The sequence below is a fragment of the Coccinella septempunctata genome, chromosome 7 (assembly GCF_907165205.1).
Source record: "Coccinella septempunctata chromosome 7, icCocSept1.1, whole genome shotgun sequence".
Taxonomy (NCBI): domain Eukaryota; kingdom Metazoa; phylum Arthropoda; class Insecta; order Coleoptera; family Coccinellidae; genus Coccinella; species Coccinella septempunctata.
The window spans coordinates 14104829-14117325 of NC_058195.1; the positions used below are offsets into that span (position 1 = coordinate 14104829).

Sequence of the window (12497 nt, forward strand, 5' to 3'; positions counted from 1 at the left end):
AAATAGTTTCCCTTGAAGAATATTTTCACTGCAGACGCGTAGTACCTGTGAATATAATCACAATCAGAAGTGTTAATAGTTTGAGGTTGAGCAGCTTGGATATACAGGGTGACTTTTAAGTGCCCCGTAAGGGTATTCGTTTCGGAGATATGGGGTGATTTATCAAAAAATGCTTAACTTATAAACTCCTATATCTTCGTTAATACGATGAAATTTTGGCTGATATTTCACAAGCTTGTTCCTATAGGCATTCACCGTCAGCACAAGAAAAAAATAGAAAAAATTGCAGGCCCGTATTCAAAAATTTCAATTTACTTGTCAGGTGAGAAATATCACATTGTATATGAGATAAAATAAATTCAAATAGAAATTTGAGAAGAGCGAAGTGATGAAAGATCTGTTTTTTTCTTTGAGTGCCACGAATTTTCTATTGTTTTTATGATATGTTGGGATCAGCATATCGTCGTTAAAACCCGAAAAATGTGTAACTCCATTTTAGCTGATTTTACAGGAGAGGCAAAAAACTTTTTACTATTACCCGTACTCCCTTAATATTTACCTTTGTTTTCACAGCAAAGCATCACTGTTTTTTTACTACTTCTTATGTTATCCACTGATGCGATGTGGATATATGCACTGACGCCGTGCTAGTGTAAGGAAGGTACACGTATTTCTTTTAAACAATTTCAAGCACGGAGATACACATTATTCTATTTTGCGCGGGAAAAATAATTAACTGTTCGATGGTACTACGCAAATTGCTGAGCATGTAGATGTTGAAAACCGCTAAGGGATGGCATCAAAATCTCTTTTTTGATTAAATTGGGAGTTACACATTTTTCGGGTTTTAACGACGATATTACAATATTTTTATATTCACATGAAAAATAATATTCCTGATAGAACAAACACTGAATTCGAGGCGCTAGAATAAACCTGGTTTCAAATATTCCTTCAAATCTTAAAATCCATTTTCATCACGTAAAACCATTATTTTCTTAAATATTCTGTTGCTTGCATTGAAGAAATTCATATGTTGGATGAAAAAATGTTTTTCCAACCCCCTCAGAAACTGTTAGAAGAAAATTTGCCTTCATAAAGTTTACATTATTCAGATGAAGAGTAAATTTTGTTGGAAACATACTACTTTTTTTTTCAGTTTAATAGAATGAATAAGAGTTCTGGGACTAATTGAAGTAGGTCAAACTTTTCTTAGGCGAGATGTGCATGGCGTGGTGAGAACAGCTCTGTTAGGGGGCACAATAGACCTTGAAGGCGCCGTGAGATGTTACATGTAACCCCTTCCTAACCATCATCTATCAATTATACCAGGAATTTTATTATTTTTCATGATGGAAATATACAAATATTGTAATATTCTGATTTCAAAATATCATAAAAACAATAGAAAATTTGTGCCATACAAACAAAAAACAGATCTTTTATCAGTTTTTTTCACTATTCCCAAATTTCTATTTGAATTTATTTTATCTCATATATCGTGTGATATTTCTCATCTTACAAGTAAATTGAAATTTTTGATTACGGGCCTGCAATTTTTTCTATTTTTTTTCTTGTGCTGATGGTGAATGCCTATAGGAACAAGTTCGTGAAATATTAGCGAAAAGTTCACCATATTAACGAAGACATGGGAGTTTACAGATTTATTTTCATAAATCACCCTATATCTCCGAAACGAATACCCTAATGGGACATTTGGAATCCAAATTCTCATTCAGTTTGAGGTCCTCTTTCTCCAATCAGCCGTTGTCCCTCTTACATCACCAGTCACCCTGTATACTTAAAACATAATTAATACCGTGAATATCGGTCATATAAAAATCATTTAATATGGTACACAGGAGGTTTATGATCATAGTGCTACCTATTTTGGCGATGGATCCCCTAAAGATAAGAGATAAAAAGAAAAGAATATTTTTGGAAGCGAAATTTAAGGGTTACAGTCCTCTCAAAAAGCGGGTTCAAATATAGAAATTTCTTCAAGATTTTTTTTGACCTAAGTTTTTTTAGGAGTATCCACGTTTTTTACAATCAAGACAATTGATACTTGGTTCTGTGTATCTTTTATATGTCTTTATTCCACTTACTGATCTATATAATCTTTTTGAGCATCGAAAGCAGCTTCATCGGGATTATTGAAATCCCATTCACCAGTGGTTATTTCTGCCTCATAAACCAGATCGGTACATACTGGAAGACAATCACAATTCATTCGAAATCTCGGTTCTTTTTCTGACCTCGCCCATAAACGTTCAGACAGGACAGCTTGGGGATAAGTGACTAAAAAAGAGCATCATGAGAATAAAAACTCAATTGCTACAACTATTCAAAACTCTAATTCACCTCTGGCTTCCACTAGACATTGCCTCTCTTGCAAGCTGCAAATTCTTGTTTGATTATCTCCTGGAAATACCATGAGAGTAAATAAATGGAAGACAGCACTGCTTCAATTTGATTATGTATTAATTATTTTTTTCTGATCGCCTACACCCTATTCAAGTGTTTTCATTTATTTTATGAGGTGCATTTGTAACTTTGATGTACCCTATTCATTATTATAGGTAATAGACCTTTAATATCAGATTGTTTGGATACTCTTTCTTATGAGTTTTCATCGAATTAGCCTCAGCTTGGAGTCCTCTAGATCAATAACGTGTCTAGGCTAGGCAACTCTCTTCGAAATCGAAAGAAACAGTGTCGAATCCTGAATTAAAATTGACTTACTGGGCATATAATAGTGCACACAGCCACAATAATGTATTGTGTAATTCGTCAAACATTCCAAGTTGCAGTTTCCTTGCGAGTAAATTTTGAAATATTTCAATTTTCTCTCATTGCTAAAGAAGCAGTTCCTTTCATGTGCCTCGTAATTTTTTATAGTTTCTCTCACTGATGTCAGAAATGGATTTACAGCTGCGGTAGTTAAACTGTTCAATCCTACGGAGAAAAAAACTTGACTTGGTCTAGGAATACGAGTTGGGATGTTGAAAGACACCTGAAAATTGAAATATTGAGACCCATATATTTATACTGAATTCGAATTTTGAATCTCTTTTACCCTCATCCCTTGAAGAGAAAAGTCCCTACAGGCATAATCAATCTGATCCTTCCTAGTAAGAAAAACTGCAACGAAAGCATTCTTTGCACCATTCAAGAATGTTCTTCTAGGATAGTCGTCATCCGATACAAAGTTTGGATAACCCCAGTCAGGATCCCAGTTAGCCTTCTTTTCCGATCTACCTCCAAAGTACTTCATTTGACTAGAAAAATATAATGTAGGTTGGAATTGCAGCATAAAAAAGAAATATGTAGGTATACAGAAGGTAGAACTGGCCAAAATGAATCGTTCCACCAGAAATCTCCTACACAACATTTTAGAGAAATATAGTAACTGACAAAGAAACTGCAACACCCAGAAGGAGCTATTTAAATTTTAAATCTTTTTTGGTGAAACATAAATAGTATAGCAAGGAGTAAATGATTAAAATTTTAAGAAAAGAAAGGAAGGGTTTACAATTTTTTTTATTGAATTTGATAATAATGTGTTTGTCCAGCGCAGTTATCTATACACTCCCCAACACGTCTTGGCATTGATGGAAGAAGATGGTCTATTTCTTCTTGAGGAATACTATCCCAAGGTACCTGTACTTCATGTCTCAGAGCCGTCAAAGTCCGTGGGGGCTGGGGTGAATTTCCAAACCTTCTACCCATGATGTCCCAAACATGTTCAATGGGCGAAAGATCGGGGGATCTAGGCGGCCATGGCAAAAGATTCACATGAGTCGCTTCAAAAAAGTTTAAACGAACTCTGGCAATATGAAGTCGAGCGTTATCTTGCTGAAATATTGAATTCCCCAGCCGGTTAAGGTATCGGAGAACATATCTCTCCATTATTTCTTGCAGGTACCGAAACGCTGTCATGTTACCCCGAATAAAGACTAAAGGTGACCTACTTGCATGTGCAATAGCACCCAATATCATAACGCCTACTGTCCGGTGAACATGTCGCTCAACATCAAAATGAGGTTCAGGTCTTTCCCCTCGATGTCGTCTTACCCTTCTTCGGCCATCATGTGCACCCAAGGAGAATCGAGATTCATCAGAAAAGACGACCTGATGCCATTCTACATTCCAATGTTGTCGTTCTCTGCACCACTGTAATAGTTGCCGGCGATGTTCAACCGTATGAGGTAACACAAGATGGGGTCGATAATGCAGCAGTCCAAAAAACTTTATACTGAGGTAAACCTTTCGGACAGTTACGGGAAGGCCTTGTTCTCCTAACCACTCATCAGCCAAAGATCGAGTTGTCGCAAATCGGTTTCTAATGGCCATAAGTCTTAGACGCCGATCTTGTACTTCATTTGTGCCTCTTCGACGTCCGATGCCTACACTTCTTCGATTTTGGGCATTATCAGAGATAACAGCATTATCGAACCAAGCTTGACAACATCTTATAACAGTAGTTGGATTTCTGTTCGTACCCTTCTAAATTCAAAATTTAAACAGCTCCTTGTTGCGGTTTCATTGTCAGTTAGTTTATATCGTTATGGGACTCTTAATCATTTATAATTATGCATTGTTTACTCTTCGGAATACTACAAGTTTTTCAAATGACCCCAAACATTTTGCTACAGGCATCTTTCAACAAATTCACGAAAATCAAAAACAATGACAGGTAACATAAAATATTACTTAACTTAACTCAATAAACTGATGATTCATCAGCTGATCTCACTGGCCATATTCAAGGTGTTCTTGAATGATATAAGTCCCTTGGAACTTCCATTCGAGTTGAGTTAATGGTATAATATATTCGCCATTTTGAAAGATTTGTCTAGGCAATTTCTGAGAAAATCATTTATATGAGTCTTATCTTTGGTGAAAATAAGGCCCAAGCCCACCTTTGGAAACACCCAGTATAGTATATTTGACAATATATGTGCCATTTAATATACAGTTAATAATATACTCCGCCATCTTGAATGATTTGTCAAGGAAGATAATTTATATTGATTGAATCATGAGTTTCAAATTGAAAGAAACATATGAGAAACATGACTGGGATCAAAAATGTTTGACTACAAAAAAAAATTTAGGATATAACAATATGTTCATGATATTATATGCAAATGTAATTTCTGGTTGTCAACTCATTGATGACTCGAATTCGATATTCAACAATTTTCTGCTAGTGTTATCTACTCACTTTACATCACTAAAGATTTCTCTTACATCGAACATGTTGAACGAATAACAGAGCCCTTCGTCTGTTAAAATTGGTGTCATTAGATCCTCACAAGGTTGATTGACTCCCATCCATTGACAAAAGGAATCATTCAGTTTGATAGATGCACACTGTTGAAAATAAAGACTGAAGATTTCTGAGGATATAAATTGGTCTGGATATACTGTGAAGTGATTTGTGAAAAAAAGTTTCCTCATTGTACTCACATCCATAAGAAAATCTGTGAAATCGTTCATCCTGAAATCTGAAGGATACATATCCTCTTCTCCCTCTGGAAGCGGTTCTTTGAACAGCTCTGACCTAGTCCTATTAATGAGCTGAAGATTTTTAACGTGATTTTCAGCTCTACACAGCAGAGCTAAATAATCGTAGTATTTGTTTCTGGAAAATAATCAACAAATTGATATTCATGTTTAGTTGTTCCATTGAGTTGCTGTACGATTGATGCTGTATATTAGTTGGGGAGCCGAAGAGGGAAATTCGGGATTTACTCGAGCGTGTCAGATTAATATAAGGGGACATACCTTGGACCCTGTAGAGTACGTCTACCAAAAATTAGACCTGTATATAGGGGGAATTGTCTAGGACAGCCTGTCAGAATAGTAAAAAAAAAAACGATCATTGTACATACTCGAGCGTGTCAGATTAAGATATATGTGGTTAATTACATGTTGAAAAGTATATATTCTCTTAATCTGACAATTTAAGCGTGTCGAAAATGTGTGGGAGGGCGCCAAAGTTGGAAAGAAAACGTCACTTGTACATTCCCGAGCGCTGTGGCGTTTTTTCTTATTTTGAAGCTATTGATTCAAGAATAACGAAAAAAATATAATCTGACAGTTTTAGCAAGCCGAAACAATAAAAATTGGCCAAGAAGGTCACAAAAATCAGTTTTTTTGAATTACCTCCTTCCCTGGGTTTCAAATCTTTTTCACATTCATTATGAAAGTTGTAAAGCATTTCCTACAAATTTTGTCCCAAGTAATTTTTTCTACGTTCAAAAGTTTTTGAGATATATGGCGATTAATGCGAGGTGTTTAGCGATACATGCTGAAGCGAAAATTCACTCTTTGGAAAATAGTGCATTCTAAGGTTCAGTCACAGACAGCACTAAAATTTTCGTGACTAATTTCGAAATTGTCTTCATAGAAATACCTTGTCATTTTGACAATTGGATGAATGTAGACTGGGATTCTACATTGACCTTGCCCTTTCGCATGTGTGGCTAAGCTCCTCGCCCTTATCGCCTTCTAACTCGAGAACGGTTAAGAGTATGTAAAATTGCTTCAGACAAAAGTTGTGTAGAATTTTATTATCTACAACATTCATAATGAATACAAAAACGATTAGAGGTACAGGCAGGGAAATATTCGAAAAAAAAGAATTTTTATCATCTTCAATGTGTCAGATTAAGAAAACCCCTCCTGATTAGTGTCAGATTAATGGGTCACACGTTTACAACACTGAGATTAACCATCTGTATGAAAATCTGACACGCTCGAGTATGTAACGATTTTTTTTTACATTTTCAAAGGACCGCTATGACCTTGCATCACGTCCAAATTGCCAATCCCTTGAAAAGTAGCTTGTTTTGGGTCTAATTAAAATATCCTTCAAAAATCTGACACGCTGTAAATTTTTTTTTAACCATTTTCAACTCATCCGTACGGTCAGTCTCACCGCGCAAACTGTCAGATAAGCATGAATTCATTATCAGAGACACTTAGGGCATATACCTACAGTATATTAATCTGACACGCTCGAGTATGTACACCTGACGAATTTTTTCACATCTTTGAGACCCTGCAGACGCTTTCCCCATCGCTGAAAGTGCATACAACATAGAACCTGTTTTTCTTTTTACCAGCTAACATTCAAAATCCACTAGATTGCCATGACGCTCGAGTGAATCCCGATATAGCATCGTCGGCTCCCCAACTAGTATACTAGTATACTGCTTATGCTAATTCATTATCTGGAACTGATTCTGTGTTCGTTTTCTTTTGATACGCCTATTTTGACTGTTTCTGCCTATTTCATTTTCTACATTGCTACTTGAGAAACGATTTTATTCCCTGATAGATGGCTTGTGCAATTAAAATTTTATCATGATTGGATTGAAATGTTCTCGCATAAGAAACTCACTCTTCGAATGTTGTATTTGATAGATCTCCGTTTTGCCTTGCTAGGAGTATCTTGGTGTAGTTGACGCACTTCGTCGAAATTCTCGATTCAGGACAAATGGTGACGGCTGGAAAAGGAATTTCCGAAATCGATTTTTCATTAGTTGCCAACGAAACCAGAACTGGCGTGGTGGACCATTTGTCACATATCTGGAAGATCATTATCACACTGCCACTCACACATAAAATGAAGATGACCAGCCACCACAGTCTGAAATTTCATAATAGGTGACTATTTCATAATATGAGCAGAACTCATATAATTCAAAGATGAATTTATTTTTTCCACGTTCATCTATCACTATCAGAAATTTGTTTCCTGTTACTTTGAATGGGTTTCCTCTCCTAGAGTCTGGAACACGAGGAAAAAAGAGAAAAAGGTTCTCATAGAAATTTTTTCAAGTTAGAATTCAAATTATTTGGTTATTCAATTTGTTTCAAATTTATATTTCCATATAGCGTATACAGAGTGTCCCAAAACTAGTGTCACACCACGATAGAGTAGATCAAATACTATCGAATGACACCAACATTAGTTGAGCGAAAAATTAAATAAATAAATAAAAAACAAATAAATAAAAATGTACCGTTTCCAGAAAAACCGAACCTGAAATTGTCGATTTTATCAGTCTATTTTTCTAATCACAGGGCCAATTTGTGATTAAGAACAGCGTTTTTCGCCCATATTATCACCCCTATAGAGGGGGTTTATTCTGAGTAATAAAAATCATGTAGAAAAAACAATGTTTCAATTTACATTTACTTAGGTTTTCGATTAACTACTTGAAATAATTTTAATTCGGTGTAATGAAACAATAATCCAGGATTAATACGATTTAAAATCGCTATCCTTTTTCACAAACTGGCCCTGTGATTGAAAAAAATAGTTCGAAAATCGGCAACTTTAGGTATTTTCATAAAATTCTGAATATTCCGGAAACGGTACATTTTCGCTGAACTAATATTGGTATCACTCATCGTGGTGTGACGTTTGATTCACTAGTTTTGGGACACCCTGTATATTGCAGAGGCAATTCATTGAAACAACAAATCTTGTTTTTATTTCTTGTGTTTGGAGAAAAAACTAAAAAGGAGTTGAATGAAATAATGAAATCTTTATAAATGCCATAAATGGATTCGATGTGATTTGCACTCACTTCTCTATTGATGCTGTCTGATTCACCAAATAATTCAGTCCATGTATGGAACACTGCTGACAATAGTTTTTCCAATATTTTTTCGAATTCACACAGAAATTACCCATTCTAACTGATATTATACTACTTATTTCGAGATCGGAACATTCAGAACCAGAGACGTTTTTACGAAATGATTATTGAATGCTTAGTTTCCAACTAAAATCAGTTTCCATCGTTCAATTACGAAGTGATTGAGTAAACTATTTTAACATATGTTATATTTTCTTCAACACATTTAACATTAGAACAAAAACTCCGCATAGATTCTATTTCAGGGATATAGGGAAATTCTTTGTTTGTTAGTAGGTTAGATACATTATTTGGAATACAATAAACCACTGGAAACTTGCATAAAAAAATGGCCAACCTGAATGCATTTAAATTCATGCTTTTAATCTGTGAATTTTTCTAAAAACTTTTGAAAATCTTCTCTGAGTTTTAAATCTGAGATAACTGGAGGTAACTAGTTTTGTTAAAAAAATCGTGTTATCCTAGTTCATTTGATATATGATTCTCACGAATTTTCGAAGAATCAAAATTTATTTTTATTGAAACGCATTCTCATGATTTTTGTGACATGTTCCGTCTGAATATTAGAATTTCACCCAAATAGAACTCTGAGCGTTTTCGAGGTATTACCTAAATTTCTAGAAAATTTCTGATACATTTCGAATATTTGGGTGTTATGTTCAAATTGAGAATGATTTGAATATAATTGCTACAAAAGATAAAAACAACGAGAACAAACTGGTATGATAAAATCCTTACAACAGGCACTGGGATCAGATGCTCACAAACTGGAAACAACGATCAAATTTCTTCAGCTCACCAACTTGATCAATTCAATCTAGATCTTATATTGTATTAATATCTTTTGTTAAAATACTATATTATGTATAAATGAAATGTAACTGTTCCGTAGTGCTAATGATCAAAGCAATCGAAGCACAATAAACTTTAATAAAAAAACAGCTTTTCAGTAAATGAAAAAATAGAATGCTACAAATGCCTTCAAATTTTTAACCATTTGGTCAAAATTCTAATTTTCTTGCAATATCTCGCGCCTCCCCATGGTTTAAGGTTCTTGCGACACTAATATCAAAATTGTTAACTAAAAGTTGGTGAAGAGTGAAAATCAAATCTATCATTTTAACCCAATATATCGAAGGAATAATTATATCTGTTGTGTTTATTTGAAAGTATCACTCATCAGTAATCCACAGCAGTGAATATTGTGAGTATGGCATTAAAAAATCCATGATTAAGTAGGGATTTTTCAGAAATTAAAAAAATGACCATTATCTGACAAACGATGAAATTATGATTTTAGCAACAGTTATGATGATGACTGTTGAGCATTTTTTGAATTTCTGGAAATCTTACCTATAGATTCGCCAAGTTCCTGAAAATTTCAAGATCTTGTCTTGATTTCTGGACTAGGAGTGATTTCAGAATTTCAAGACAAGACAAGAAATTTTATGTCAATATCAATATTTCTTGTTAAGAAAACCATAATCTTTTTTTCTAACCTCAAATATACGAAAGGTGTGTATTTGTGAACATATTTTAGCATGAAATGTTATGCATTTCTATTCATTGCACACATTGTTTGCTAGAAAAAACATGAATTTAAAATGATTAATTATAATCTTGTTGAAACTCCAAATGAAATCTAAATTTATAATTTTTACTTTCAGGCATACACTTTTTATGACCTTTATGTTTACGAAAACTTGGTACCTATAATTTTGGCTTATTCATTATTTTCGCCATTGGTACTTATGTCTACCCGAATTTCAAAATAATAACAGAATTTCTTTCTGTCAGTATTGCCACTAGTACCTACTAGCATCTACGGTTTCAGATTAAGATTCATCATTTCCACTCGCATTTGTCGAAGTCGCTTTAGTTTCACTATCATTATTATCATCATTTTATATTTTTACTGAAACTTACGTTTCTCTCTATTGCTTGTTAGTGAATATTCTGATTCAGAATCGGAGCCAAATGGCTCAGCAGACGTTCTGTTTACCGAAGAGTCACACTTATGGTAAAATCGAAGATAATCAACTTCGTGATGATCAAGAGTCGGTATACAAAGAAGTTGCAATTCAGTTCAAAGCCGATTGGACTGGGTGATGATGTAGAAGATTGAAAAGTCAAGTTCAATCGAGAGAACTAGGTCGTTCAGCAGTGGCGTATCGATAGAAAATATTAATAGGTAAAGTTGAAAAGAAGATAATTCAAAATTACTACAACTTTTGTGCCAAAACGTTGTTATTTTTCAAATTGAGCTTCCTGATTATATCCTATTGTATCCTATATTTTCTTGGTAATAATAACCTCACTCAACTAAACGGGTTAAAGAGTGCGTCAGAAAACAAATAAATATTTCAAGATCTTGAAATTTCTTGAGTCAAGACAAGATTTAATATGTCAAGAAAACGTCAAGAAAAGATTCTTTTCAAATTTTTCGACAACACAAGAAGTTTTTGTCTTGTCGACCCCTGATCTCATCTTAAACAAGTCTTACCTGTATGATGAATGATGATGATGATTATATATTTATGTGTGTATTTATTTTAGAAATAAGTTTTTTAAGAACAAGATTTTAATCTTTTAAGTGTAAGTTTCGAACATTGTTGTAGTTTTGTTCTTTCATTTCAGAGTCCTGATGAAGATTTTGAAATAAAGGCGAAACTAGTTAGCCCTTTTTCCAAAAAGTTGGTTTTGTGATTAATCATCGACCTAGTAATATGTCAAAAATCACCTGAATTACCAGTATGAGTTTAATATTTTTGTATTTACAGTTTTTTTTTTTTATTGTGAATCTCTCAGATGATAGTGACGAACGAATTATTATGTATTTTCTTCAGACATATAAGAATTGAAAACCTACCTCACAGTCACGGGATTTTGACGTATAAGATGAGACAAACCATTTATTGTTGAAACCTCGCAATATTCCACAACATATTTTTTCACTCTCTTCTTTAAATCCTTCGTACGGTTAGCACCATTTCCTTCGAGAATTTCTTTTTGATCTAATATTGCTGACTCCATTATTTTTCAGCATACCATTCATTTCATACTGAAAATCTAACTAATTATCATTCCCAGGTTTGGTATCAGTTATAGGCAATCAATCTGTTGTGGTTTATCCATACTTTTAGCGTGAAGCTTCGACCTTGTTCAAAACCATTCGTTCTATAAAATTATGCAAGACCATACTATTGAGGAAAAATATTCAGCCTTGACCGTTTTCTTAACATTTTTTTCGTGTTTATTCGTCGAATTTATATGGCAGATGATGAAAATCCATTTTATGGTACGTGATGGTCATAATGGAAAAGCTGGAAGACGTGGATGATATATTAACTGACAAAGAAACTGCAACACCCAGAAGGAGCTGTTTAAATTTAATTTTTTTTTGATGAAACATAAATAGATAGTATAGCAATCAGTAAATGATTGAAATTTGAAGAAAAAAAACTAAGGGTTTACAAATTTTTTTATTAAATTTGTGAATAATGTGTTTTACCCAAAAAAATTTGAATTTCAATCGGCTCCTTCTGGGTGTTGCAGTTTCTTTGTCAGTTAGTATATCTTGTGTTCGAAAAAGATTCTTCAAATGAATGAAAAACTATATTCCGAAATTCATTTAAACCAATTTAACCATAAAAAATGGTTAAATATCTTTTGAACCAGGCCAATTCGGAAAAAAAGGTTTTAAGAAAAAAAGTATTTCTTTCGATCTCAAGAATCTACTATTAAAATATTTGTACGAGTTAAACATTCACTCTGTAGAACTAAAAGTCAAAAATTGGATCTTTTAGAATGTTTCGA

The 12497-nt window shown here is 33.9% G+C and overlaps 1 protein-coding gene across 2 annotated transcripts; it reads right to left on the bottom strand.

Annotated features, from left to right (window-relative positions):
- Positions 1-2084: 2084 nt before the first annotated feature.
- On the bottom strand, positions 2085-11796 carry LOC123317143 (pickpocket protein 28-like). Of its 2 annotated transcripts, none has more exons than XM_044903531.1 (8): positions 11551-11796; positions 7415-7663; positions 5476-5650; positions 5231-5379; positions 3080-3281; positions 2746-3016; positions 2365-2424; positions 2085-2301 (listed from the first exon to the last, which is right to left on the bottom strand). In XM_044903531.1, exons 1-8 carry the CDS (start codon positions 11712-11714, stop codon positions 2105-2107), a joined length of 1467 nt encoding a protein of 488 aa, XP_044759466.1. In that variant the 5' UTR covers positions 11715-11796; the 3' UTR covers positions 2085-2104. The 2 variants fall into 2 exon arrangements, with proteins under 2 accessions (XP_044759466.1, XP_044759468.1); XM_044903533.1 differs by lacking the exon at positions 11551-11796 and adding an exon at positions 8610-8793.
- Between the last annotated feature and the right edge of the window lie 701 nt (positions 11797-12497).

Bases quoted from the DNA above. Each gene is read 5' to 3' on its own strand.
- LOC123317143 (XM_044903531.1), bottom strand. From the start codon at position 11,714: ATGGAGTCAGCAATATTAGATCAAAAAGAAATTCTCGAAGGAAATGGT. The intron at 5,651-7,414 runs GTGAGTTTCTTA...ATTATTTTCCAG, and splicing joins TCAAATACAACATTCGAAGA to AAACAAATACTACGATTATT. The intron at 5,380-5,475 runs GTGAGTACAATG...TATTTTCAACAG, and splicing joins TCACAGATTTTCTTATGGAT to TGTGCATCTATCAAACTGAA.